Source organism: Urocitellus parryii, chromosome 1 (assembly GCF_045843805.1).
Source record: "Urocitellus parryii isolate mUroPar1 chromosome 1, mUroPar1.hap1, whole genome shotgun sequence".
Taxonomy (NCBI): Eukaryota; Metazoa; Chordata; class Mammalia; order Rodentia; family Sciuridae; genus Urocitellus; species Urocitellus parryii.
The window spans coordinates 170,934,089-170,959,248 of record NC_135531.1 but is presented as its reverse complement, the minus strand read 5'-3'; the positions used below and the strand labels follow the sequence as shown (position 1 = coordinate 170,959,248).

General features: G+C 50.1%; 1 protein-coding gene across 1 annotated transcript; it reads left to right on the top strand.

Moving 5' to 3' along the window:
* Positions 1-17,736: 17,736 nt before the first annotated feature.
* On the top strand, positions 17,737-18,774 carry LOC144249988 (olfactory receptor 2G2-like). The gene has a single exon (XM_077792257.1). The coding sequence runs from the start codon at positions 17,737-17,739 to the stop codon at positions 18,772-18,774; it is 1,038 nt and encodes a 345-aa protein (XP_077648383.1).
* The last annotated feature ends 6,386 nt before the right edge of the window (positions 18,775-25,160 follow it).

Below are 25,160 nucleotides of genomic sequence, written 5' to 3'. Positions count from 1 at the left end.
TATCTTGGTGTTTCTTCCTAGAAACGCTCCACACTGACCACCCTGCCCCTCTGCTCTAAATTCTCCAGTCCGATATTTATATCTGGATTTGAGCCCAGTCTCTCTCCCCTGCTGCAAAACCCCATTACAGCAGACATCTAGATTCACGTGAGGGAAACAAATGGAGTTCATTACACTGAGTTTTATAATCCACGGAAGAGATCAGGGGATCAGTAATCCTCAAACAGGCAACCCAGACCTCCAGTGTCCGTGGCACCTTCAATAAGACTAGTGAATTGTTAAAGTGACAAGGAAAAGGGAGAAGACTTCAGGCCTCCAGGAACAGCAGGCTGTGGGAAGGCAAATACCTGGCAGATAAGGGAGAGTCGGGCAGCTCTCTCTATAGATTCCTCCTGTGCCACCTCCAGGGGGAAGGTGTCCTTAGTGGTTGGGGCAAGAGGACCCTCATAGCTGGGGCCGTGTCCTGCCCCAGGCAAAGGGGACACAGAGGCCCTTCCTGCACCAGCTCCCTCCCATGGCACTCAGCTTAAAATACTGATGTTGAAGAGACATGCTCTGCTGATCCCCTACGTCAATCCAGTTCTTCTTAATAGTACATTTCAATTTTGTGCAGTCAATCCTAACATTTTTTGATTTACATAAGTGATGCTTGCTAGTGACCTGAAATTTCAGTGTATCAATACATGGTTGTCGATTTGATCTTTAAATCAATAAAAGCTGCCCTATTTTGCCAATTTGGTGTTTTAAAATTGAAATTGTGTTGAATTTTTCTAGTTCAATTCTTTCCTACTCTTTTCCCTCTAGTTCATTCCTGTGTCTGCTTCTTGAATGCAGGTGTTTTCAAGCCCCTCCATGACATTCCTCTGTGGATTAAACATCCACCCTGTGGGAGGCGATGTACTTACTGATCTCAGGTTCATGAGCACTCATTGTGTGCCTACCCTTAAATTCTTCATCTTATTTTTTACCTTTATTTTAACTTTTAAAATTTAAGGTGTCTTTGTTTGTCTTTCTTCTGTCTTTTCCTTCATAAACCATTTTCTTTAACCTTTTAAGTATCCAGTATTTGAGAAGTAATGTGGACTTGCTATCAGTTCAGAATTTTACAAAAATTGTAACTAGGGCTGGGGATGTGGCTCAAGCGGTAGCGCGCTCGCCTGGCATGCGTGCAGCCCGGGTTCTATCCTCAGCACCACATACAAACAAAGATGTTGTGTCCGCCGATAACTAAAAAATAAAATATTAAAAAATTCTCTCTCTCTCTCTTTCTCTCTCTCTCTCTCTCTCCCTCTCTCTCTTAAAAAATTGTAACTATAATAATTAGTTCAGAATTATCATCATTTAGAAATTAAAAATCATATTTTGAAAATTAAAATGATTAGTGCTGTTTAATTTTCTTTCCCCACACTAACCGGGGTTTGATGAAAGACTGTTAGACATTTGGATTATTGTTAATTACTTTATAACATATTGCTTTTTAATTTTTACCTACTTGTGGGGTTCCTTTTGATGGATTCACAAGTGCATGACATAATGTGCTCCATTTCAGTCCCCACACTACCTCCTTTCTTCCCCTCGCTCTGTCGGTCTTCCTTCTGTCAATTTATTTTTAATTGGTGCACTCTATTATCCACAAAGGGAAACTCACTATGATGTAGTCACACATGCACCAGGCACAACTGGGTCAATTTGGTCTCCTTTCCCATCCCTCCTCCCTCCCCCTTTCCCAGGGTCCCCTTCATCACTGGTCTCCCTTCCATGTTCATGAGACCCCTCCCATTTTTGGGGTGGGTAGTGGGGATTGAACTCAGAGTCACTCAAGACCACCGAGGACATCCCCAGCCCTATTTTGCATTTTATTTAGAGACAGGGTCTCACTGAGTAGCTTAGTCCTCGCCCATTGCAGAGGCTGGCTTTGAACCAGCGATCCTCTTGCCTCAGCCTCTGGCACCACTGGGATTACAGGTGTGTGTCACCACGCCTGGCAGCATCATGCGTTTTTAAGAAACATTCTGGTGGTCAGGAGGACCCGCAGGCATGCCCACCACTCCATCTGCTGCCCGCCAGCACCTGCAACTCACCCTGTTCCTGCCTGCTTCAGGATGTTTCCCACCACCTGCCTTCCCCACTACCCTCAACACCTCTCTTGTGCCTCAGGGAAACTACTCCAGGCCTTCTCCCTCACCTTTGTCAATCAACACAAAAAGGTGCTGTGCTGTTTGTTCTAATCTAAAGACCTGGGTGGGGGGGCTGGGTTGTAGCTCAGTGATAGAGCTCTTGCCTAAACCAGTACTGCAAGAAGTGAGTGAATAAGTAAAAATAAGAGACCTCCTGCTGAGTCACTCTGATTGCTCACTCTGGACCCATGTCCCCACATCCATCTGGTGGCAGCAGCACTGCAGAGGCCACAGCTCTTCCCCTGGACCCTCTTTGCCCAGCTGTGGCTAAGGATTCTGGTTTCATTGCTGCCCTGGGGCTCACCTCAATCTTATTTGGGTTTTAAGTCCATTAATATAGAATTGCACACATTCTATACCATTTTAATGGTTGATTAAAGTTGCTAACCGAAAACAAATAATAACATTAAAAATGCTGGCCCTCCTTTCCTTTTGGCAAGCTAGGCAAGCTCTCTACCACAGGGCCCTTGCCCCTAAAAATACTAACACTTGTAAAAACATGAGGGATATATTTATGACCGCTGTATGATCAAAAGACCACAGATTTGAAATTAAAGGTGAAACTAACTCTAAAGGAGCTTCAGATTGTGGGGTGGGGCGGGGAATGCACATGTTCATGGATTTGGAGGATAAGAAGCAGGTGCTCACCCAAGGCTTGGATGGATCCCATTATTGTGTAGATTCATCTGCTGGCAGATAATTACTGTCAGAGATCAGAGTAAGCCAAGTTCAAGGAGACAGCACATAGGAGGAGCACTGGTGATTGGAGGCTGAGCAGCCTCTCCAAGGACAGTGTATGAGTGTGCCTAGGAACTCTAGACCTTCTAAAGGACAGTCCTCTGACCTGGAGGTGAATTGCAGGCACATCCCCTGCATCTTCTTATTTAATTGTTGGCTAAAAGTTACATGTAATACTGGTGGAGATTATTCTTCCCTTACCCATCTCAGTGTGTGGTGAAGTTTAATTTGCCTTAGTTCAGTTGAATATCATCTTCCTTTTGGTCGTGTGGGGAACCACGTGAACCCCAGAGTTTGATATGGAGATTCTTTTAAGCTGAAGAAAGAAGCCTTTTCAGAGTTCTTTGCCTGAAGAAAAGCAGCAAATTCGGGGAAAGGAGGGGCCATCAATTCCATCCCCAGGGCAGGCTGCTCCTAGGGGGAGATCCAGAGAAGACCCCCTATATGCCTGGAGGGGGCGTTGTGGCCAGAAAGCAGGGAGACCCCCACACCTACTCCAGCAAGTGTCGACACCCCTTTACTGTTTCCTCTGTTCTTCTGAAGTCCCCCAAACTTTCCTTAACAAAGGGCCTTAAGTGCCTGCCCACCTCCTTGCTGTGAGGCCTCCAACCAGCCCTCTGTACCAGTAAACCCTGGCTCTCCCTTGGTCTCTCTTTTTAAATTAACTTTGTTTTAGCTGATAGGTAAAACATAAGCATTGCACATGCTGAGGGGGTTGATGCTTCCTACATGGGTGCTTTGTTTGTCTCCCCAGACACCTGACGATTCTTTGTGGTAAAAGCTTTTGAAGTCCTTTCTTCCAGCTGTTTGAGATGCCCAGTGTTCTACTGACATCTACAGTCACCCTGGACTCCTAGTTTCTCCAGCTGCAGCTTAACCACCTTCCCCCTGTCCCCGTCCAGCGCACCCTCTCTCCCCAGCCTCCACATCCTCAACTCTTGCACAGTCAGTGCTCCGAGACAGCACAGGTGAGTGACGGCCAGCTGTAGAAATGCTCTTGGTAGATCTCTCTATCCTCAAACCTGTCTCTAGGTCCATGAACTACACTTTGACAGCGACAAGCCTTGGAGGAGAGCTGTCTCTGGGAGGCAGCGGGCCTGCCTAGGGAGCAACTCTGCAGGTGGTCAGGGTTTAGGCCTCCAGCCGGGCTGCCCCCTCTAGTCAGCTGCTCTACTTCAGGCCCCCCGCCCCCAGCACATTATTTTATTGAGCGTAAACCAAGTGTCTGGACCTACATCAGCCCTCGGGTAAGACATTTTCCATAATGAGAGGGTTATTGGAACAATCAGGAGGGGACCTGAGAGGACTAACCAGTGCTGAGGTTCAGAGCGCATGGCTCCTTCCCTGCACAGCCATGCCAGGTCCCATCTGGAGTCCAATCTGCATGCTGAAAAATACCAGTAGTGTCTGGCTAAATAATAAGACCAGAGCGTCACGCCTGCCTTGCAAGCTCTCTTTCCCTGGGGCTGACGGAGCCCCTGAACTGGGTTGTAACTGCTCCCTTGGGATCCCATGCGCCAGTGACCTTCCACTCCGGCACCCTCTTTATTTCTCTTGGTGACTTCCCCACTCTCTCCTTATTTTAGAGGAAAAGAAGGTCTGTACTTTGTAGAGGCTCACACAGTGGGTGTCCCCTGTGCCTGCTCGCCTGCCCCAGGTGAGGCCTTGGCCCTTGGACCAGTGTCACCCAGTTTCTCTCAATGACAGCCAGTCCTTAAGCCTCCTGCAAAGCGTTCCTCCGAGGGGAAGGCAACCGCTGTTCATGTCTTATTTATAATAAATACATGCTTTTCAATTAAGTGGTCTGTCATTCAAGAAAAATGAGTGCTGAGTGACTGACTGTGGATAGTTCACAGCTGTCACTCTGTCCCCTGTGGTGGAGAGTGCAGAGCATGCTGGGCGCAGCGGTGAACAGAGGCCTGGTGGGGGTTATTTCTCTGGTCCCCTCAAGAAATGGTGGTCCTTGATTTAGACTGTGACTGTGGGTGGGTAAACCATAGACCTTGGGATGCTAAAGACCTTCATGTGATGGCTGAAGCGCAGGGATAGTGACTGTAGCTCTCGGTCTCGATCCAGGTCTTAGCATGTGGTCACCACCCAGGTGGGTCAGAATGGGTCGATTGCAGCATTGCAAAGGCTGCTCCTGTCAGCCTGCTGCAGAGGCAGGGTGGAACCTGCTCTCCCGCTCCCGCCAGGTGACATCTGCCAAGCAGGTTGGGGTGAAGAAGCTGGGGACAGCTGGCTCCCTGGGACATCCACAGAGGTGCTTGCTTGGTCTGCGCAACATGGAGAGGCAACATGCAGCAACAACTGCATGTGTTGAAGACCATCCGTGTGGTCTTCCCTGGCCTCCCTCCAAGCCATGTGTTCCCCTGTGACCAAGCTCTGCTGCCCTCAAGTCCTTTCATGCTCAGGAGTGCCCCTCCCTGAATGCTCAATGCTCTGGCTGAAGCCCATCCTGCAGGAAAACTAACCTAGGGGTTCCTCTGCCCCTGCTCATGTGACGTCGCAGGAAACCAGGTTCTTGTGTTTGATGAAATAAACTTTAAAGTCAAGACACCAAAAGTCATGCAAGAGAGCTTTATTAGAAGTGAAAGTGAAGTACAAGCAAACTGAGGTTGGAGAGAGAGCCTGGGGAGGAGAGAGAGAGAGAGAGAGCTAGAGAGAGGGAGAGATATCTCCAGGCAGAGGACATCAAGGGAGACGATGCTGTCCCCAATTTTACTACTGTTATGTTCACTAGGAGAGCTGGGGACCCCCTTCTGCACTCTTTGCCAATCAGGTGTTCAACTCCTTCACATCGGTCGGTGGTTTTTGATTTTACTTGGTACCTCTCTGGAACTTGGTGGCCATCCTATTTAGGGGAGGGGAGCTTCACCTACAAGTCAATCCCATGATAAGGTGGGCACTAGGGTCAGCAGCTGGTCAGAGTTACCTTAATGTGTCTGCACCACTCAAGGAATCTTCAATCCCAGATAGCTGGAGATGCTTGTAGCCATAATTCCTAGCTTCCCATCAGCCTCAGTGGCCCTGTTAAGAGTTAGTCCTATTAATCCTTTTCTCTTGATGTGATTTCCAATTAGCTCCCCTGTTTCTACCTTCTGCTAACTACCACCCTTTGCTTTCTCATCTATTTTGGAAGTAGTTTAAAGAAGACCCTAAAGTGATTTAAAGGACACTTGTGACCTTGCTTACATTTCCTGGCTCATGGATAGCTACTACCTAACAGGCTCCGTCTGGACGGGGTGAGGAGGAAACTTTTATTGGGCTGAGTTTGTTGAGCCTTGTGCTGACCTGGCTGCCCCCGTAACAACAGAGAAATTTGCTCTGCAAGAGGAGCATGAAATGAGTTGCCTGTTGGAACACCTGCGGGTTATATGTTCTTGGCCACATTCACTGATTTTAAATTTTCTTATCTTTCCCATTTTTATGAATTTCTTCTCCTCTTAGGGTGGTTATTCCACTAATCTGTAGACCCTTGTATCGAACCTTTCATTTGCCCTTTTTGCCTAGGTAGTAGCTTTTTAGAATAGCTCTTTCCATCCCGAGGGTGTGCTTGGTCTATTTTAGCATGCATGGTTGCTGACTGTCTATTTGAGAATGTGAGTCTTTAAGGCCATTTCCTGTTGGCCTGGGCTTGTCCCTGTTTCTTGTTGCTGCATTCATTTGCCTTCAGTGCATTTCTGTGGACCTCACTTGGCTTTCTCCTTCATTCTCGCCTTCATTTCACAGGGTCTCCTCCCATATCTGCCGTTTCCTGGGCACCCAGGTACTGGTGTGAGCCTCCTTGGTCTGGTCAGGAGAGGTACTGCCTGTTTCTAGTGCACACGATTTGGAGAGACATCGGGTCTGGAGGTGTGCTAGAAATTAAAATAAAAGGCATGGTCAGAGGGATTTGCTTCAGATGGACAGCTGGGCAAGACTCTTAGGGGCGAGGTCTAAACACAGGAGGGTGAGAAGACTGTTTGGCACAGGAATAGCAGGAGGTTTGTCCCGATACCAGGGGAATTGAAATGTGAGGGATGTAGAGCACCAGAAGTGAATGCCCAAAATTCCGGTTCAGCAGAGCCCAGGCGGCAGGAGGACAAGTCCTGGGAGCAGGGCCAGTCTCCCAAGGCAGGCGACCTGAAGGGGCTGGGTCTGCTGGGGAACCTGTGAGGCTGGCCACGAGACTGGCAGGGCTTAGTGAGCCCCTGGGTTGTGGCACTGCTGCTGGAGCTCTTGGGGCTGGAGAGTGCTGCCCAGGAGGACACCAGGGACCACTGAAACAGCTCTCTGGCTGTCCTGTGCTTAGGGAGCATTTCCTGGTGGGGCAGGGCACCCAGGGGCAGGGGCCACTGAGCTCTCTGGAGCGTGGAGCCTCCATGCCTCAGTTAGGGTGCCAGCTCCCTAGTGAGATAGGGCTGCTCCGGGACCAGGAGAGGAGCAACCCCCTACTTGCCACAGATGTGCCTTGGGCACAGGGGCCATCAGGGCTGCATTTTTCATGGACAGAATGACTTCAAGATTAAAAAGCCACTGCAGAGTCTGGAAGGAGACATCTGGGCTGTGTTTCCCGGGTGCCTTCCTGCTCAGGGCTGGTGGAGGTGAGGGAACCGGATGGAACCTGCCTTGTTACGTCCAGGCTTTCTGACCACAGGACTCCTTTATGGTAAGCAGCAGCTTCCCTTGTGAGCCATACATTCAATGATAATAGGTAAGTTGTGAGGTCAGAATGGTGGCTACTGGGGGCAATAGGGGCAGGGAGGGTGGGTGGGGCAGGCTGGTCAACACCCACTAGGTTGCAGGGAGATGGGGGTGAGTTCTGGTGAGCTGCTGCCACAGGTGCCCAGAGAACAAAGACACAGCGGACATTTAGGAACCCAGGAGGAATGGTTTGGAATGTTCTCCATAAATAAGTGACAGATGTTTGAGGAGGTAGTTACGTTTAATTGGACTTAAACACACAGAGTGTCCATGTGTCAAAACACCAGCTTCCCCGTCAACACATACGACTTTCATGTTTTTGCATATTAGGTACAATTCATGTACATGTCAGCAGGTTTCAGGGCGAGTTAGGAGATATTTCCATGGCAACACGTAGGTGTATAGCCCGAGAGCTCAAGGATTGCACCTGGTCAGCTCCACGCCCAGGGTCCATCCCTCAAGGGAGAGGAGCGCTTCCTGCCTGGGTCCTGAGCCCACCCTGCCCTCCATGCTGCACTTCTGGAAAACAGCCTGGAGCAGGCCTTCTCAATGGCCACAGGAGGCCACATCCCTGGACCCCAGAGCTGCAGAGAGGGTTTGCTGCTCTTCCCATGGTGGCACTTTATCCCTCTCGCCATTTCTCAGTGCCACTGTGGTCCTCAATTATTGAGCCCGTGGCTGAGCTTTCTGTGCCTTCCCACTCAGCCTCCCTCCCCTTCTTGCTCCAAGGCAGAGGGTCCAGAAGCTTCCCCCTGAAGCAGGACTTGCTGCGGTGTCTGGTGACGCTGAGCACCCTCTGCACCATGGCAAAGCCCCTGTTCAGATGTTAGATATCGGGGCACCCCAGGAACAATGCAGCCTCGGGAGCGCAGAGCTGCAGCTCAAAGCAGGACAGATGGCTTAGGGGAAGCAGAGCAGCAAGGAGGACATGAGAGGACAAGGGTGATTAAGAGGACGAGAGGTGGCATCCCCCAGCCACCATGTGCCCACTTATTTCCTTCACCAGGAGGTGTGTGTGGCATGGAGCACTTTGGAACGCCAGCCCTGGGCCCCAACTCCACTCTGCCTCAGAGCCTCCCTGGGCGGGCAGCCTCCACCCTGGGGCCTCCTCCTCTGTGACCACAGGAAAGCGAGTCCTGCTCGTCTCCCTGTGGAGACAGACAGGTGTGTAAGTCGTGTCCTCTAGGGCAGCCTGGCGCCCAGGGTCCTCCGCGAGTGTCCCCTCAGGTCCCTGGCAGATCCTGGCTCTGCTGGCATGGTGTTCATATGCTCTGACATCAATAGCAAACCTTTCACTCCTCTTGGCAGCACACCTTGGATGCACAGAAAACAGAATGCTGTCTTCATTTACCTCCCTTTTTGTTTTTGGTATTGGGGATTGCACCCAGGGATGCTTTGCCAGTATGTCACATTCCCAGCCCTTTTTTATTTTTTACTTTGAGACAGACTCTCACTAACTTGCCCAAGGCCTTGTTAAGTTGCTAAGGCTGGTTTGAACTTGGGATCCTCCTTCCTCACCTCCCCAGTAGCTGAAATAATAGGCGTATGCCACCATGTTGGGGTTATCTATAGATACTGACTTCCAAGGACATGATATCCTCTCACAAGCTAGGTGAGTGGGCCTGTGACACCCTGAGGGAAGGTTCTTTATACTTCACTATTCACCTTGTGGGTCCCTGGGCTAGGGTTAGTGCTGCTGCTCTCTCCCCATCCATGCAGCACGAGCAGGCAACTGAGAAGGGTTTCTTGTTGTTGTTGTTGTTGTTTTTAATTTTACTTTACTCTGACAAGATTCTTGACAGCAACACACACAGCTTTCTTATTTCATATTCTTGGCTGGGCTGGGCTCTGTTGGTAGAGTGCTTGCCTGGCTCACATGGAGCACACGACTCATAATGAATAGAGAGTCAGTGGCCAACTCATTAAGACACCCCTTATGTCCAGCTTGAGGGCTGGCCACGGCGTGCGTCCAACAGAGGTTGATGGATGAATTAACTGAAATAATGTCTAGTGAGAGACAAATTCCAGTGTTTCATCCAATCTGTCTGTCTGTCTTCATCCGACTTCAGAGTGTGCAGTTAAACATAGGGAAACCTGTCTTTCAGGTGTTTGTGGTTGGAGCAGCACATGGGATTAAACAGCTCTCTATTCACATCTATGGGATGGGAGCCATGAGGTGAGTGCTGAGATGCCCTTTCTGTTTTTGTTGTAGTGTGTGCAGACATACACTTAGTTGTCTTTATGCTTCTGTCTTAAGCACCTGACCTCAGGCCCTGTGGCGTGGTCACTGTCATGTCCGTCCTCTGCAGTAGCACTGTGTTCAACGTGGTTGGTAAGCAGTCCAAGAAGTGCCTTTGTGCATAAGCCTTTAAGCTTGCCCTGCCTACGGTAGGTGGGGCATGCATTCCTTCTGTGAAACAGCAGGGCTTCCACGTGGTGCTCAGGGAGCTCTAGGGGTGCATGTTTTGCATGTCTGTCCAGCTGCTCGCTGCATGTGTTACAGCATGGTCACCACATCTGCCCAGTGAAACAGCATGGTGCTCCATAAGCACTTTGACTTAGCAAATGCTTTTGGAGAATGTGGTAGACGTTAATAGCATAAAGATAAATAAGTCATTAGATTCCTGACACTCTGATACTAGCAATGCATAAATATAAAATATCGTAGAACTAGTTGGAAATGTGATCTCTCTAAAGATTTCCTGTCTTTTGGGTCAAGTCTTAGAGGACTTATAGAGATGCCTAGGTGGGTTCAGTGAGGGAACACCATGCAGCCGTGGTGGGAGGGGCAATGGAGCCATACTCAATGTTTGGGGAGCAGGAAGTGGCTCTGATTGTCTGGGGCTTCCTGTTGCAGCTTGCAGGTGAGGCTCCAGGGGACAGTAAGGTGCCCTCGAGCATGCGAAGGCCATGTGAGCTGGCAGTAGTGCCCATAGGCACAGCAATCACTGTTCACTGGCACACATTTGTCCCTCCACAGGGCTGGTATCATGCACCTCGTCCCCATGGACAGCTCTGCTCCTCTCTAGGTCCCAGCTGAGCCAGCCAGGGCACCTCATGCAGTGACATGTTCAGGAACACAACTAAAATGCAGAAAGCGGGTCATACCTGGAGCCTGTTCTCTTACCAGATTGTCCACCATGCTCTGGAGACGTTCTTGTAGGCAGTAAGGGATGAGGAGGTGACTTCAGTGGCATCCTGGTGGCAGGACACCAGGTGCAGGCCCATTCTAATAAATAGCATGAAAGAGAAGCTTTGAAAACCTGAGCTGAGATAGCAAACCTGCTCATTCAGGGAAAGACACCGTCAGCCAGTCTTTCATCCTGAGCAGGATGGTGTGAGTGAACAACTTCAGGGTGGACACAGGTCTCGGGGAGTCACTCCTCAGCTGCATCTGGAGAAGAGCAAGATCAGGTTGTTCATGAGTCTGCAGATGTCCGGGCCTCGGTGCCTGTGAAGGGCAGTGGCCATAGTCAGTAGGCTCCCCCGGGTGCTGTGGAACTGCCCGTCATCCAGAGTCCCTGTGCTTCACGTGTTCACAGGGCGCTCAGCCAGGCATGCGCAGCCAGTGGCTGGCGTTAAGGTGGGTGCCAGGAGACAGGAGCCAGGTCCCTATTACAAGAAGAGCATCAACTATGTGGACTCTCTTCTTGGAGTTTTCAGACATGGTCAGCACGGTCCTCAGCATCCCTGGTTGAGATTAAAAAGACAGAGGCTGTTTTTAACTGTTCAATCTCTTGGTTTCTTCTGTTATTTGGTCAAGTCCACTGCCGGCAGGTGAGCCTTCATGAGTCAACCTCTGCCGAGTTCCCTGCCTTCTGGTCATACTGCACTCACTCCCTTTCAAGTGTGTGACATCGACATTGTCCACTGTCCCATGAGCCCCACACATCGATTCTGGGTCAGGGTACTTGAAGTTTTAAATTCTCTTACATTGTGCAAACATTTATCTTAAGAAGGAAATTTTGAACTGAACTAAAACCCCTCAACAAGGGCTATGCTATCCAGATAATGTGTACTGATGTCTTTGGTCCTGGAAGAACTGATTTCAGTTCACCCTGGACATGCCGTGTTCTGAAGCATAGACGGTATGTGCAGTAGCTGCTCCCCACATTTGGCTCCTTTTCCCTCTGGCTCTGACCATGTTCCCTCTCCATTTCCATTCTCAGGCTGGGCTGCCCTCCTTCTGGACTCCTCGGGAGCAGCATGTGACCACACCTGGATTTGTCCTGAGCAGCCCCGCTGCATTCCCACCGTGCTTGGGGCTCTCCCGGACACCTGCTGGCTGCTCTGTGCCTTTGGTACCTTGGGAATAACCATATTTCTAGAGTGCTTGCAGTTCCCACAGTTCCTATAAAATTCTAATATGTTTACACTAAAAAAATCCATGTTGTTAAAAACTGGGGCAAACTCGTTCTCAAATGACGCTGACTTTCATGTGATCCTCGAGCTACGTGGGACACCTGTGGGTCTCAGACCAGGTTCCACCTTCGGGGCATAATAAGAGTCTCCCACTCTGGTGCTCTCTGCCTGCCACATGTGTCCAAAGTCTTAGTTCCCAGAATGTAACTTTTAATTGTCAAGGACTTGGCAGGATGGAGATCTTGGACCTCTCTGACGAGGGGTTCAGGTCAGTGGTTATTCAAGGGAAAGCAGGTGCTCCTGTTCTGAATATAATAAAGCAAAAATTCATAGCTATTTAAAAGCTTTAAGTTAAATTCACATTTTCCCTGACACCATAATAATCCTAGGTGCTAAGGGGCAGCACCGGGTGTTCCAGGAAACATTTGCTTCTCTGAGCCAGCTGAAGTGTCATCAGAGTAGATGAAGGACTAGGGACAGGGGTGTGGATTCCTTAGCACAGCCCTGTGCAGGGGCAGTTGGCCCTGGAGGGTGCGCAGTGCCACAGCCCCCCATGTTGTTGTGCCCGACCTCAGTCATAGCTGCCTGCAGCCATGGGCCGATTCCTGGGGGATTTGCCCGCGTGGCCATCTCCCCGAGGACCCCTTCGTGGTGTTCCACGGCTGTGTGTGAGCCTTGGGAGATGCCCAGTTTGCTGGTGTCTCACACAGTCCCCTAAGTGATGGCAGAGACCATGACTGAGGGTATTTTTCCAGGACTGTGACCTGGAGTCTCTGGTTTGGACTGTGTTGGTGTGCCTTGCGCACACTTGGCAGTGTCGTACCACGGAGTTCGTCCCCAGCCCTCTCTTTTCTTTTTCCCTTCCTTCCTTCCTTCCTTCCTTCCTTCCTTCCTTCCTTCCTTCCTTCCTTCCTTCCTTCCTTCCTTTCTTTTCTTTTCTTTCAACAGGGTCTGCTGAGGCTGGCCTTGAACTGGCAATCCTGCCTCAGCCCCCTTAGGCTGGGATTGCAGGTGCACTGCCATGCCCAGCTTTGTTTGAGTTTCTGTAGAAGAAAGATAGTGATTGTCTAAGCCTTCCAGGGACCCATGCTGTGTTAACAGGTGCTCCTCCTCTCTCCCAAGTGAGCTGTGCCTCCCTGAGGCTGCCACTCTGCTGCTCACTTTCTCCTGATGTCCCCCCCGACCCCACTCTTCATCTTTCTTGGAAGAAGCCTCTTCCTGCAGCTCAGCAGTGGCCCCTCTCTGAGCTACTGCAGAGAGTCAGCCTGAGAAGCAGCTTCTAGCCAGAGCAACACCTCTTACTCCTAACTAGGGGCCATGCTCCACCTGGGGGTCCGACTCCTGGACTCCTGGGAGAAGGCCTCAGTCCCAACATGGTCTCCAGGGGCCAGCACTGGAGCCTGGCTCCCTGGAGGGCACGCTCGCTGCTGCCTTCTGGGAACACCTGGTCTGCTTTCCACTCTGTCCTCTCTAGCAGTTCCCATGCCCCGGGCACCACCTGGGAAGGTCTGTTTATACCCACTCCTTGCAGGTGGCTGGAGACACTGCCAGAGCGGTTGCTCCTGAGCCAGAGGTTGGCAGCCAGGGCCAATCACAGTGGCCAGGTGTGATTTAGCAGATGCAAGCAGTGAACTGTTTCCCAATGCTCCTCCTCAGGAATGATGGTGTCACCCCTGCTCCCCCTCCCTGTGCTGATCACCTTCAAGACAATTAAAAGGCTTGCTTTGCCCCCTCCTGTCATTTCCCCATCCCATGCCCCCTCACGCTGCAGCCCAGAATTGCTCTCTGAGGGAAAAGGCATTGAGTTCAGTTGAAGAGCTTTCTGGTTAAAGGCAAAACTAGTTAGTTAGCCTTTGGCCTAGAGTTCTCTCTCTTTGGCTTGGAAGAGACAGCTGTGTTCAGGATTTCTTTTCTTTGAAGAAGCCTTCATATTTATGTTCTGTTGTTGGATTCTGGAAGTGAAAAGAGTCAAACAGAGAAGAGTGATGGGTGAATGGCTCAGGGCAGGGTTGGCATCTCAAGAGAATCTGCGAGCTCCGTGTGGCCTGCACCCGGTACCCGCCCTGCAGCCGCAGTGATGTGCAGGGTGCTCGGCAAGAACAAGACCAACCTCTGAACCAGGTAGGGTATGGGAGCTTGTGTCTGGTGTTGACTCACATGGCCTCTTTGGTGGTGAGAGCTGAGAGGGACGATGGTCATGTCACTGCAGCCTGAGTGTCAGGAAGGGCCCGTCTGAGCAGCTGGAGGGGCCAGGAGCAGGGGTGGTGTGAGGAGCTGGCTCATCTAGCCCTTCAGTGAGGGCTGTCCGTGGTGTGTTCCAGTCAGGCAGGACAGCGATGCTGGCAAGGTTTCAGGACAGACCCCACCCCCACCTTGTCATCACCTTGTCATTTCTGAGGGTGGGAAATAATCAGCCATGGGATTCAGAGAACTGCATCTTCCAGAAGAGTTCCGGAGGACACCCTCCGTGGACTGCCCAGACTCTGTGAACTCCTCCAGGGCAAATAGGTCCTTCTAGCTGCCAGTTTAGAAGGTCTGTGCCCAATGGTGTCTGGCCCAGGCTGCGTGTGTGTGAGGTCCAGGGAGAGCAGGTCGAGCAGAAGGAGAGGCAGAAGTTCAGGGAGGTGGCCCCCATGGAGGCTGGTGGGGAACCTGTTGGACCTTGGCAGAGACTGCCTGCACTGGAGGAGGGGCAGTTGACTGCAGGATTCACCGGGCTCAGCAAGGTGAGGCAGTCCTTTCCAAGACCTCTCTGTATGTTAGGGACACCGAGCTTTGACTCCCAAAGTGTTTCTTTTGAATTTCAAAATTTCATTTCATTAAAACTTTCTACTTTAAGCTCTTTGTATATCCTAGAGATCCATCCTTTGTCAGAAGAGCAGCTAGCCAAGACTTTCCCCTGGGTGCTCTCTCTTCACTAATAATGGTCTGATGGGAAGAGGCTTTGTAACCCAAGGCTATCCCAAGTTCCCGAGCTTGGGGGTCCTACTGACAAAGCCGTTGCCTCCAAGCTGAGAGCTGACCCTACATTTTCTCCTAGGAGTTTCTAGCTTCTGGTCTGATTCCCAGGTCTTTGATCCATTTTCAGGATCAAAGTGCAGGATGGGAGGTAAGGTCGAGTCCCATCCTTCTACACCTGGGTAACCAGATCCCCAGCACCAGTGGGCACAGGGGCTGTCTTTTCTCCAGGGCATGTTTGGGCACTTTGTCAAGGATAGGTTGACAGTATTTGTTAGCGCAGAAAAAGACCTGGACGAACAAAAACTTCACACATCAGCCAAAAGCCTTTATTCAGAAATGGTTCTAATGGACCCACTTTATTTATGGTTCTTTATTCATGGTCCTGATGGACCCACTCTCCTGATGGAAAATGAGCCACTGAATAAAGAAGGGGACTGGGCTTATATAGGTGACTTAATTAATGCCAGAGCGTGTCTCATGGAGGGTCTGGGGTCAGCGGTCAGTGGCCCAGATGGAGGGTCTGGCATCAAAGGCCAGTATTATCTCCTCCCCCTGGGGCCTCACTGTACTGTCACTGAGAAGGACTTATGTGTGGAAGGGTAGATAGTTGGGCTTCTTCCTAGGGACTGTGGTCTAGTCCTGGAAGGCTCTGTCCTCCCCAGGGCTCATCTTGTCCCTGGGAGATGTACTGGAGAGGATGGATGTCCCCAGTGAGTGGCTTCCTTTCCCTCCGTTTCCCCAGGCCTTACTATGTTGGGTTTGTCACTTTCCACATCTCATGGGGTCTAAGTGGCTGGGCTCTGGGTCTTCTGGCCTACGGGTCTGTTTTTATACCAGGGCCATGAAGTTTACTGTAAGGAATGTAATGATGACGTGTTGCAGCCCAGGTTTCTTAGCTTTGCAACCAAAGCACAGAGTGTTACCAGTACGCTGTTGGTCTTGTATGCCAGCCTCCGTCTGAGGCAGGAGCCTAAAACTGTTCCTGAAACATCCTCAAAATTACTACTGCAATTGCTAATTCTGTGTTATCATTTCTAATGTGCTATTGGATACCCAACCCCATATTTTATTAGGAATTTCACAAACCATAATTTATGTTGGCTTTTGTAAATTTTTAATTTTAGATGTTTTTATCCAAGAATTCTTTTCTGATAGTTTTCCAATAATTTTTTCTTAATTATCTTACTTTGTTGAGCAGGAGTCCCAAACTGCGAATACTCTGGCTGTTGGATAGGTTTCTTTTGAATTATATATTTTAATACTCTCTTCAAATTTGGGCATGAAACTTTTTTTTTAGTGATCTGGTTTTATGAACACAAGCTAGAGAGAACACGGTCCACACTCCGGTGCTGCCTATGAGTGGACTTTTATTAGGGCCCAACACCCCTTTCACCACAGCCCATGCAGTGCGTGCACTTCCTCGGGCGGGGAGGTGGGGGGAGCAGGATCAGACAATAAGGAGGCTGTGGGCATTTCCATGTTGTGATGGTCAGATTGTGGTGCAGCAGCCAGAAGGGGGTCCTGTTGCCTGATGCCCGGGGTTTCCCTGTTGCCCAGCTGTCATGCTGTGGAGCCCTGCTGACATGCACAGGGTTAGTGCAGCTCAGGTGGGTGGCACAGTCACAGTGTCTCTGAGGTATGACTGGAGCAGCAGGGCCTCTTCTACCAGGGGCGGGGCCTTTGTGCCCTCCTCCCTTGAGAGTCACGTGACCCTCACACCAGTTGACCACACCGCAGTGAACTCGCTTGGGAAGGCTAGAGATGCACACTGCGGGGTAGGGGTGACTTTTCAGCCATCCCTCTGCTGGGCACTCTTGTTGTGTGTGGCTCCCCCTGGCTCTGTGAATTTCACAAACAATTCTGAAGAGCCACATGCCCCTTGTTGAAGGCAACAAGATAAAATTTAAAAAAGCATTAAAAACCAAAACTCTCCTTTGCCAAAGATTTCATAAGAACAAAGGTTCAGGCGTACATACCAGTAAAGAATTCTTTTCTCTGTTTCTGATTTTGCCGCACTGGGGACAGAAGCCTCATGCATGCTGGGCAGTGCTCCACCACTGAGCTCCGACTTCTCTGCTAAGAGGAGTCCTTCTGGTAGCTGTGGCCTGCAGGAAGGACTGGCCGTGGTCAGCAGCGTCCTCCTCCTAGCTGCTTCTGGTGATAGGAATGTCGTTCTGCACCTGTGCCCTGAGCCAGTGCCTACAGTACGAAGGTCCCCAAAGAAGGGAGTCAAAATCACAGAGATGACATGTCCCCAGGAAAACTAGTGTGGGGGCCAGAGGCACCTGGTCTCAAAAGGGAGGCTACAAAATGTGAGAACACACGACCAAGAAGCAAGGACTGAGGGAAGCAGGAGGCGGGGAGTGGCGTGAGGCCAGGAGAGAGCTTCCACCACCCCAGACGGTGTCTTTGCCAGGTCACCCAAGTCTCAGGAGCTGGCTTTTACTTAGTGAAATCAAACCCAGCATCTCTCACCCACGTAAACCTGAATAACTAGTGTCTAGACTTGGACATGACGAAAAACAGACTTTATTCCCCTTATTTGAAAAGTGCTAAAGTAAGACCTGAGGTTCTGTCTTTAGTTGGAATATCTCAGTCTCTACCTTTCTGTAACCAGGAAGACAGTGACGAACAGGAGTAGGCTTAGATAAGTTGGAAAGGTGATCTAGTTTATTCCAGACTTGTAAAACCTTCGAGTTGCCCTCTGCTCTGCTTTGGATGGCAAGACCTGGACAGTCCACCCCACACCATCAGAGGCAGACACCAGGACACAGAGCCCAGCCACCTGCTGCCTGCTTCAAGGGAGCCGCCCATGAGCGCCCTCCTCGGAGGTGGCAGGCACAGGGACCTGGTGGGGCCTGCCGTCTTTCCCAGCTGTGCCTCGGCACCTGTGGGGATGTGGATGCAAAGGGGTGTCAACGAGAGCGGCCCAGCAGGCTTCATCCTGGTGGGATTCTCGGACCACCCTCGGCTGCAGAGGGTTCTATTTGTGACCATCTTGGCCTTGTACCTGCTCACCACCTTGGGGAACTCTGCCATCATCCTGGTTTCCCGCTTGGAGCCCCGACTGCACACACCCATGTACTTCTTCCTCTCCCACCTGTCCCTCCTGGACCTCAGCTTCAGCAGCAGTGTCGTGCCCCAGCTCCTGGTCAACTTGTGGGATCCCTTCAAAACCATCTCCTATGGCGGATTCGTGGCTCAGCTCTGCGTCTCCCTCGCACTGGGGTCCACCGAGTGTGTCCTCCTGGCTGTCATGTCCTACGATCGATATGTTGCCGTGTGCCGTCCCCTCCATTACACTGTCTTGATGCACCCCCGCCTCTGTCACTCCCTGGCGGCTGCCGCATGGCTCAGTGGACTGACCACCACCCTAGTACAGTCCACCCTCACCCTGCGCCTGCCCTTCTGTGGGCATCGCCGCGTGGACCACTTTATCTGTGAGGTCCCCGTGCTCATCAAGCTGGCCTGTGTGGACACCACCTTCAACGAGGCTGAGCTCTTTGTGGCCAGCGTCCTGTTCCTGGTGCTGCCCCTGTCGCTCATCCTGGTGTCCTATGGCCACATCGCCCAGGCCGTGCTGAGGATCAGGTCGGCTGCTGGCAGGCGGAAGGCCTTTGGGACCTGCTCCTCCCACCTGCTGGTGGTCACCATCTTCTATGGGACCATCATCTTCATGTACCTGCAGCCGGCCCGGAGCCGATCCAAGGACCAGGGCAAGTTTGTCTCCCTGTTCTACACAGTGGTGACGCCCGTGCTCAACCCTCTGATTTACACTCTGAGGAATGAGGAGGTTAAAGGGGCACTGAAGAGGGTCCTAGAGAAGGTCCTGGGAGTAAGCTGTACATGATTGTCAAAAAGGTGTACATGCAACACGTGAAGGGCATCTTTTTGTAAACACATTTATCATCTGAAAACAGAACACTTTTGTGTCATTTTCTCTCTAAATTCCCTGGAATTCATGCAGATTCCCAACTTGGCCGCCACTCAGTAGTAGTGTGGCATGAACCCTCAGTGCCCTAGGCTCCGGGGACTTTCTGTGAAGTGCATTATTTGTGAAGCACTTATGAGACTCACTGTAAATCCGTGTTTTGCCAGACTGAGGTGAGCAGGGGCATGTTGGGGATGTCCAGAGCAGCCAGCCCCTTGGTGAAGACACAGCTTCTCTTTGTGCCTTCCCACAGTTGCAGAGGGATGCAGGGCCCATGTGCTTACCGGGATGCTGCTGAGATGGCTGCAGGGTAAAAGGGGTGTGTGTGGGTGTGTGGAGGTGTTGGTGAGCTGTCCTGTGACCAGTCCTTCACTGCCCCAGCAGCTCACCTGCTGAAGGCAGGGAAGAGATGGGAGAGGGTTGACACCGCACAGGGACCAGGACTTCCTTTCACGTGACAGACAGCGGGCAGCAGGGCCGGCTCTGGCTATGCTCAGATCTGATGAGCGTCAAGTTTCTAGGCGTCAAGTGAGACTGGCCTCTGCTTCCTAAGAAATACGCAGTTGTGTGCTCTTCTCTGGCGTCCACGGAGGTATGAACAGGGCACCCATGGCTGCTGGATGGCTACATTTCCATCACAAAACACAGCTTACATAATTTTAAGGTTTATCTTTCAGGGAAAAGCTTCATAAAAGTGATCCAATCATCTCCACTCACCACTGACCTTCGTTTCACATGGGTTCACTCTGAATGCCCGTGGCCTGGACCATTCTTGTTCTAGAAAGGAAGAATCTTGGATCTTGACCTTTGGAAAATTTGTGAGCTCCATGTTGCCTTTTCATTTCATTTTACTGAAACAGGCATTAGGCCGTCCACGGCAGGAAAGAATGCTCACGTTTAAACCTCCCTCAAAATAAACCAACGGTTCAGCGAGACAAGCAAGAATGGGCGGGGAGCGTCCTGCACGGTGCTGACCATTGCAGGACAGGACCGAGGTCAAGGGAGGAGGGCCATTTATAGTCTCAGAGGTGAAAAGAGGAAGACTACACTGGCCCTGCGTGTGGGAGTTCTTGTCCCTCGACAGTTGGCTTAGCCACAGTGACGTGCAGGAACCTGTGAGCATCTTCTGGAACTAAACAAGACGCGGCTTGGCTGGAATAAAGGTTCAGAAGTGAGAGGAACAGGAGAAACCTGGGTGGGAGGCACACGGCTGCCTCCCATTCAACTAGAACATGCAGGGCGGTGCCTCGGGTCTAAAGGCTCTTGTAGTTTTACATCCCCGTTTGTACAACTGCCTGAATGTCCTTAGAGGGACCCTTAGAGGGTTCCTCTGCATCCTTTCAGAGTTGCGTCACAAGCTCCATGGACTTAGGATCCATTTCTGGAACTTGGATTTCTTGCTTAAGTGTGTTTTGATTCCTTGATTTTTACTTTTTTTTGTGCATTATAGATTCTTGCTTTGTGGTTACTAGGAGGCTTAGAAAACATCTGTTGATTATTACAAATTATTTTGAAATGATGGTAACTTAACCTAATCATAAATAAAAGAAAAAATAACAAAACAAGAAGGAAGAAGGGTTGTCTGTGTCTTAGCCAGAGAGAAGCCACAGAGGCCAGGGAGCAGGAGGCTCACTGTGCTTTCCCGGTTTGGGTTACTGGTGGATCACATGTACCCACTGCCATGTACCATTTTTGTATTTTTTTTTTTTTGTGTGTGTGAGATCAGAAAAGAAAATTAGTTTAAAAAGAAAAAGAAAATATTAGAAAAATACAATGCTATTTTTATTAGCTCAGAAACTATGTTAAACGATGTATTTCCTCTATAAAGTAATGAGCCCCAGAGGTGTCTAAGGACACAGGGAGAGGGTGTGACTCGTTGTTCCTGGGTGACTCCACAGGTCAGCAGTTCCTCAGTTTATTGCCAACAGGGACACCGGCACCCCCAGACCAACGGCTAGGTGAACAACACTTGCTTAAGGTTGCCGGGTGACCCTGAGGTTCCCCCTTCTCTTCACATCCTCATGACCACTCAGTAGCTCCCTGGGGTAGGGGGGAGATGCTCATGTAAGACACGAACCTCAAACAGGGTTGTTTCAAAGCCACTCATCCCGAGGGTCAAGAGCTGGCTGGACACAAAATAAGGAAGCTAAGGAAATGTCATATGATGCAATTCCTGACAGAGTAGGAACTCCAACAAGTTCAAACCGCCTCACAGTCAGAGTTCCTTCTGGCTGGGTCATTGGAGTGTGCTCTGTCCCCAAAGGTTTGTAAAGGGTGACAACGAACCTTGCAACTGCAGTCAGGGTTGGCTTGTCCTCTCAGTGCAGTGAGTGTGCCGATGGGTGAAGCTGGAGCGCTGGCCGGTCTCAGCTCTGCATACTGAACCTGGACATGGGGCAACTTATTGCCATCCCCAAAGTTAGTGTCCCACAGTTACTGTGATCGATTGGCATGTGAAGTGCATTTTATTCACAGAAACAACGTAGTTAGTAAGTAGAGATACAGAGGTAGATGAGAGAAAGAGAGAGACAGGCACCTGATCCCACCGTGGCATAACTCCAGAACTCGGTTCCACCCTGTTGAACACATCACTGTTACAGTTCCCTTATAGAAGAGGGTGTGCGATTTTGGCCCAGGAGGGTGCACATGCTCAGCACCAGGACGAGAGGAAAGGCACCTTGAGGGCATCTCAGGAACCACCCAGGCTGCAGCCATCACAGGCTCAGACAAGTGGAAATGCAAGCCTGCTTCAGGACTGGTGGAGACTAGAGGCCCAGGGAGCCCCAAGCCCAAGGCGACCCCATTTGGCCAACAAGCAGCTCCGAGGTCCTGCAGCTGTGGATTGGGCTGCCCAGCACTGCTCACATGGGTGTCTCCATGTGACACTCCTTCTGCAGGATGCAGGGTGCAGGACATGGTGGAGGCTTCACCAAGGGTTCAAAGCAAGGCCCAGGGGCCAGACAGGGTGTTGGGGGTTGGATTCCCCGCCAGTCGCCCCTGACAGCGATGATGCACAGGTCTCTGAGGTGAGGTGAAGCTTCACTGAGACCCCAGGGAGGAAGAAGTGCAGGCAGTGTGCACAGCGGTCCACCATCACGAGAATCAAGCCCTTGGGAGCTCATGTCTGAGCACAACGTGTCCAGAAGGATGGGCTTGTCCTGAGGATTTAATGTTCGCCCTGCTGGGTTTTGCTCTTGCTTTGATCTGAGCTCTCCTTTTTGTTCCCTTCTTTCTGCCTTTTGGAGTGGAAATGTTTACCCTGTAGCTGTCCCACTATTGAATCTCAGGAATAAGTAACTCTCATTTTTATTTTTACAGGGCTGGTAGCTGAGTCTTGGAGGAGACGGACGTGGACTTTGGGTCATGTAGCAGTTAAGATGTTGGTGCTCTGGGCTGAAATGCATGCATGGCATGTTGCGAGGGCCCTTGTGGGCCATGGTGGAATACTGTGACTGGACCTGAAATGTCCCCAAAGGCCTGGGCGCTGAAGGCTTGGCTGCTAGCACAGAGCTCCAGCCTGGGAGATGGGGCTGAGGGGAGGTGTCTGGGTCACTGGGCTGTGCCCATGAAGCTGTGCATGGGGGCAGACTGGCTCGAAGGCAGCCATCCTGGGTCGTGGGGAACCCTAGCTGGGTTTCCCGCCTGGTTTCCCAGCAAGCCCTAAGGAGACAAAGCCATTAGTCACATGTGGCCTTTACCACTGGACCCTGGCTCTAGGGGTGTGCCTGGCTCTTCATTATTATCCTAACAAACCAGGTCTATTCCAGCCAGGAGGAAGTCACTTTTTCCCTAACCCACTAATACTCCCCTCTTTCTGACCCAAATTGCGTGAATCCAACTGATCTTGCTGCCACCCAGGACCCATTTTGTGTCAGTAAGCCCCTGAGTAAATCCTACCCTGTGCAAGCTGAGATCTCTCTGCCTCTCTTCCTTTGGTCTCACGGCACTTGAAGCCAGTCATCATAAACCAGGACTGGGCGGTCCCAGAACAAGGGCACGGGCAGTGACAGCCTCTCCTTTGTCTCTTTCTTTGGCTGCCAGGTGATGAGATCAACGGCTTTGCTCCATGTGCTCCCACCATGGTGGACACCACGGCCCAGAGCAGTTCCACCCCCAAGCATGGGCTGAAATATCCAAAACCATGAGCAGAACCAAACCCGCTTTTCCATAGGCTGGTGATCCCAGGTGTGTGTTGGAGTAACAGAAAGCTGAACACCACGCCATGTGACAGAAAGACAAATAGAGGGTCGGAATGCCTTCAGCTAGACAGCTGGGGCAAAGACAATTATTCATTATGAGTTCCTTGTTTTCCAAGGGTGGTGCGTTTAATTGGCAGTCCTAACAGGTGTCAGGTGCCATGGGGACACAGACAGAAGCATTGTCAAGTGTTTGTGGACTCTGTCTCCTGGGATGGCTTAAGTCTCAGTGGATTGGTTCCAGATGGTGGGACCCCAAATCCCCACACTACTTTATGTGGTCACATCACCCACCCAACACAAAATGTCTCTAGTGGTGGTGGAGAACCCAGGGTGCAGTGTCTCAAAGGCTCAAAACAGGTGCTCAGAAATCAAGTACCAGAGGACAGTCAGCATTGGGGAGGGTTGGGATGGAAAGTGGCTGGGCTTGGGAAGAGAGTCTTCGGGAATCTGGGGAGGGGCAGCGAGGAGCTTCCTTCATTTGGTCTCAATGCAGCGTTTGGTGCTTTTCAAAACGAAAGACTGCAAATGTTCTCCACTGGAATTAAAAAACAAACCAGGGAGTCTTGCAGAATGTATGTTTCCCAATTTTATAACCAAACTACAAATTGCTTGGAGTTACAACATCTTAATTTGCTGCCTTGTGTAGAAACCTCTTTATGAAGTGAATTCTATTAAAATGTTTCTAAAATCTACCACACTTTTAATTTTATATATTTATCTCTGATGTGCTATTAGACTCTTTTTTTGCTGATGTTTAATTTAGAGACTTCTGTTTATTTAAAATGATAGTTTACTATTTTATTTTCTTGTATTTTGCTAAATTAACTTTCTTAATTCATTTTATCTTGTTTAATAATAGTTTTAAACCTGAATATTCTTACATTGTGATGCTCAGGGGTTTGAAAATTGATAAATTCTAAAGATCACTGATTGAACTTTTGGCACTCCTAATTACCTTGCTTTTTGTTCCTGCTTTCAAGTCTTACTGCAATGTGTTATGGGATTAAACATTTCTACTCTGATGTAATCACATCTTCATTGAATTAATACCTAGTCAACGATGCAAGCTGTCTTTCACCAGTTTAGGCTTTGCTTATTTTTATGAAAATATATCAATACCTACCATCAATGTGGACTGTCATGTTATTTCATAACTCAGATATGATGTGCTCATGTGGTAATAAAACATCTCTGTAATGACTTCCCTCCACCAACAGGAAGCACATTTTGCATCCACTTGGAGCCAAAGGTTAAAATGTAAATGATTGTAGGAAAAAGAAATTTAAGAAGGTAGAGAAAATAATCCACTTCCTAAAGATGGTTTTGGAGCTTGATGGTGTCCAGAGTGCCTAAAGGAGTGGTGAAGCAAAGAATAAAAACCAGATCCAAGACCAACCCCCACCCCACCCCACATCCCCGTGCACTTGCACACACAGAAGAAAGAGGAATGAGCTGGGGTGGGGACTCAGAGAAATCAATTCAGCTGCTGGTTTCAACAGTTGCCAAGTAGTTGTCTTCCACTGACAGCCCTCCAGCTGACTGTTTGCTAATGCTGACCACATCTGGCACGAGACCACCACACACCCATATCATACTCTCTAGGGTGATGAAGAGTGGTTTTTCTCTCCCTCAGTTTCATAAAACCTTAAATTAAACCTCAGTGCTCTCTCTGGTTGGAGTTATCTGAGTTTTTCCATTTCTGTAAGGACAAAGGCATTGGTTTATGTTAGGCATAGCGGTCTGGGAGGAATGGGTGGCCTTGTATTTCCTAGAGCATGATTGTCTTTGCAGTGTTCTCTACTCCACAGAGCATCATCACCAGCTGAAAGGCAGGAGAATTTGCATTCCATAGGTTTCATGGTTGGGAAGCAGACCCAGGCCACTAGACCTGAGGACGGAGCTGCTAGGAACCCAACCCAAGATTGGTTTTTGCAAGGTGTAGGCCTGTCACTCACTTGAGACAGTCATCTTTCTCAGCTGAGCCTCAGCCTCAGGAGCAAACTGAGCATGTGGGGATGGTGAGGAGTGCTAGTGAGAATAAGCAGACACTCCCTAGTACACCCATACTCACTAGTACACCCACACTCACTAGTACACTCACACTCA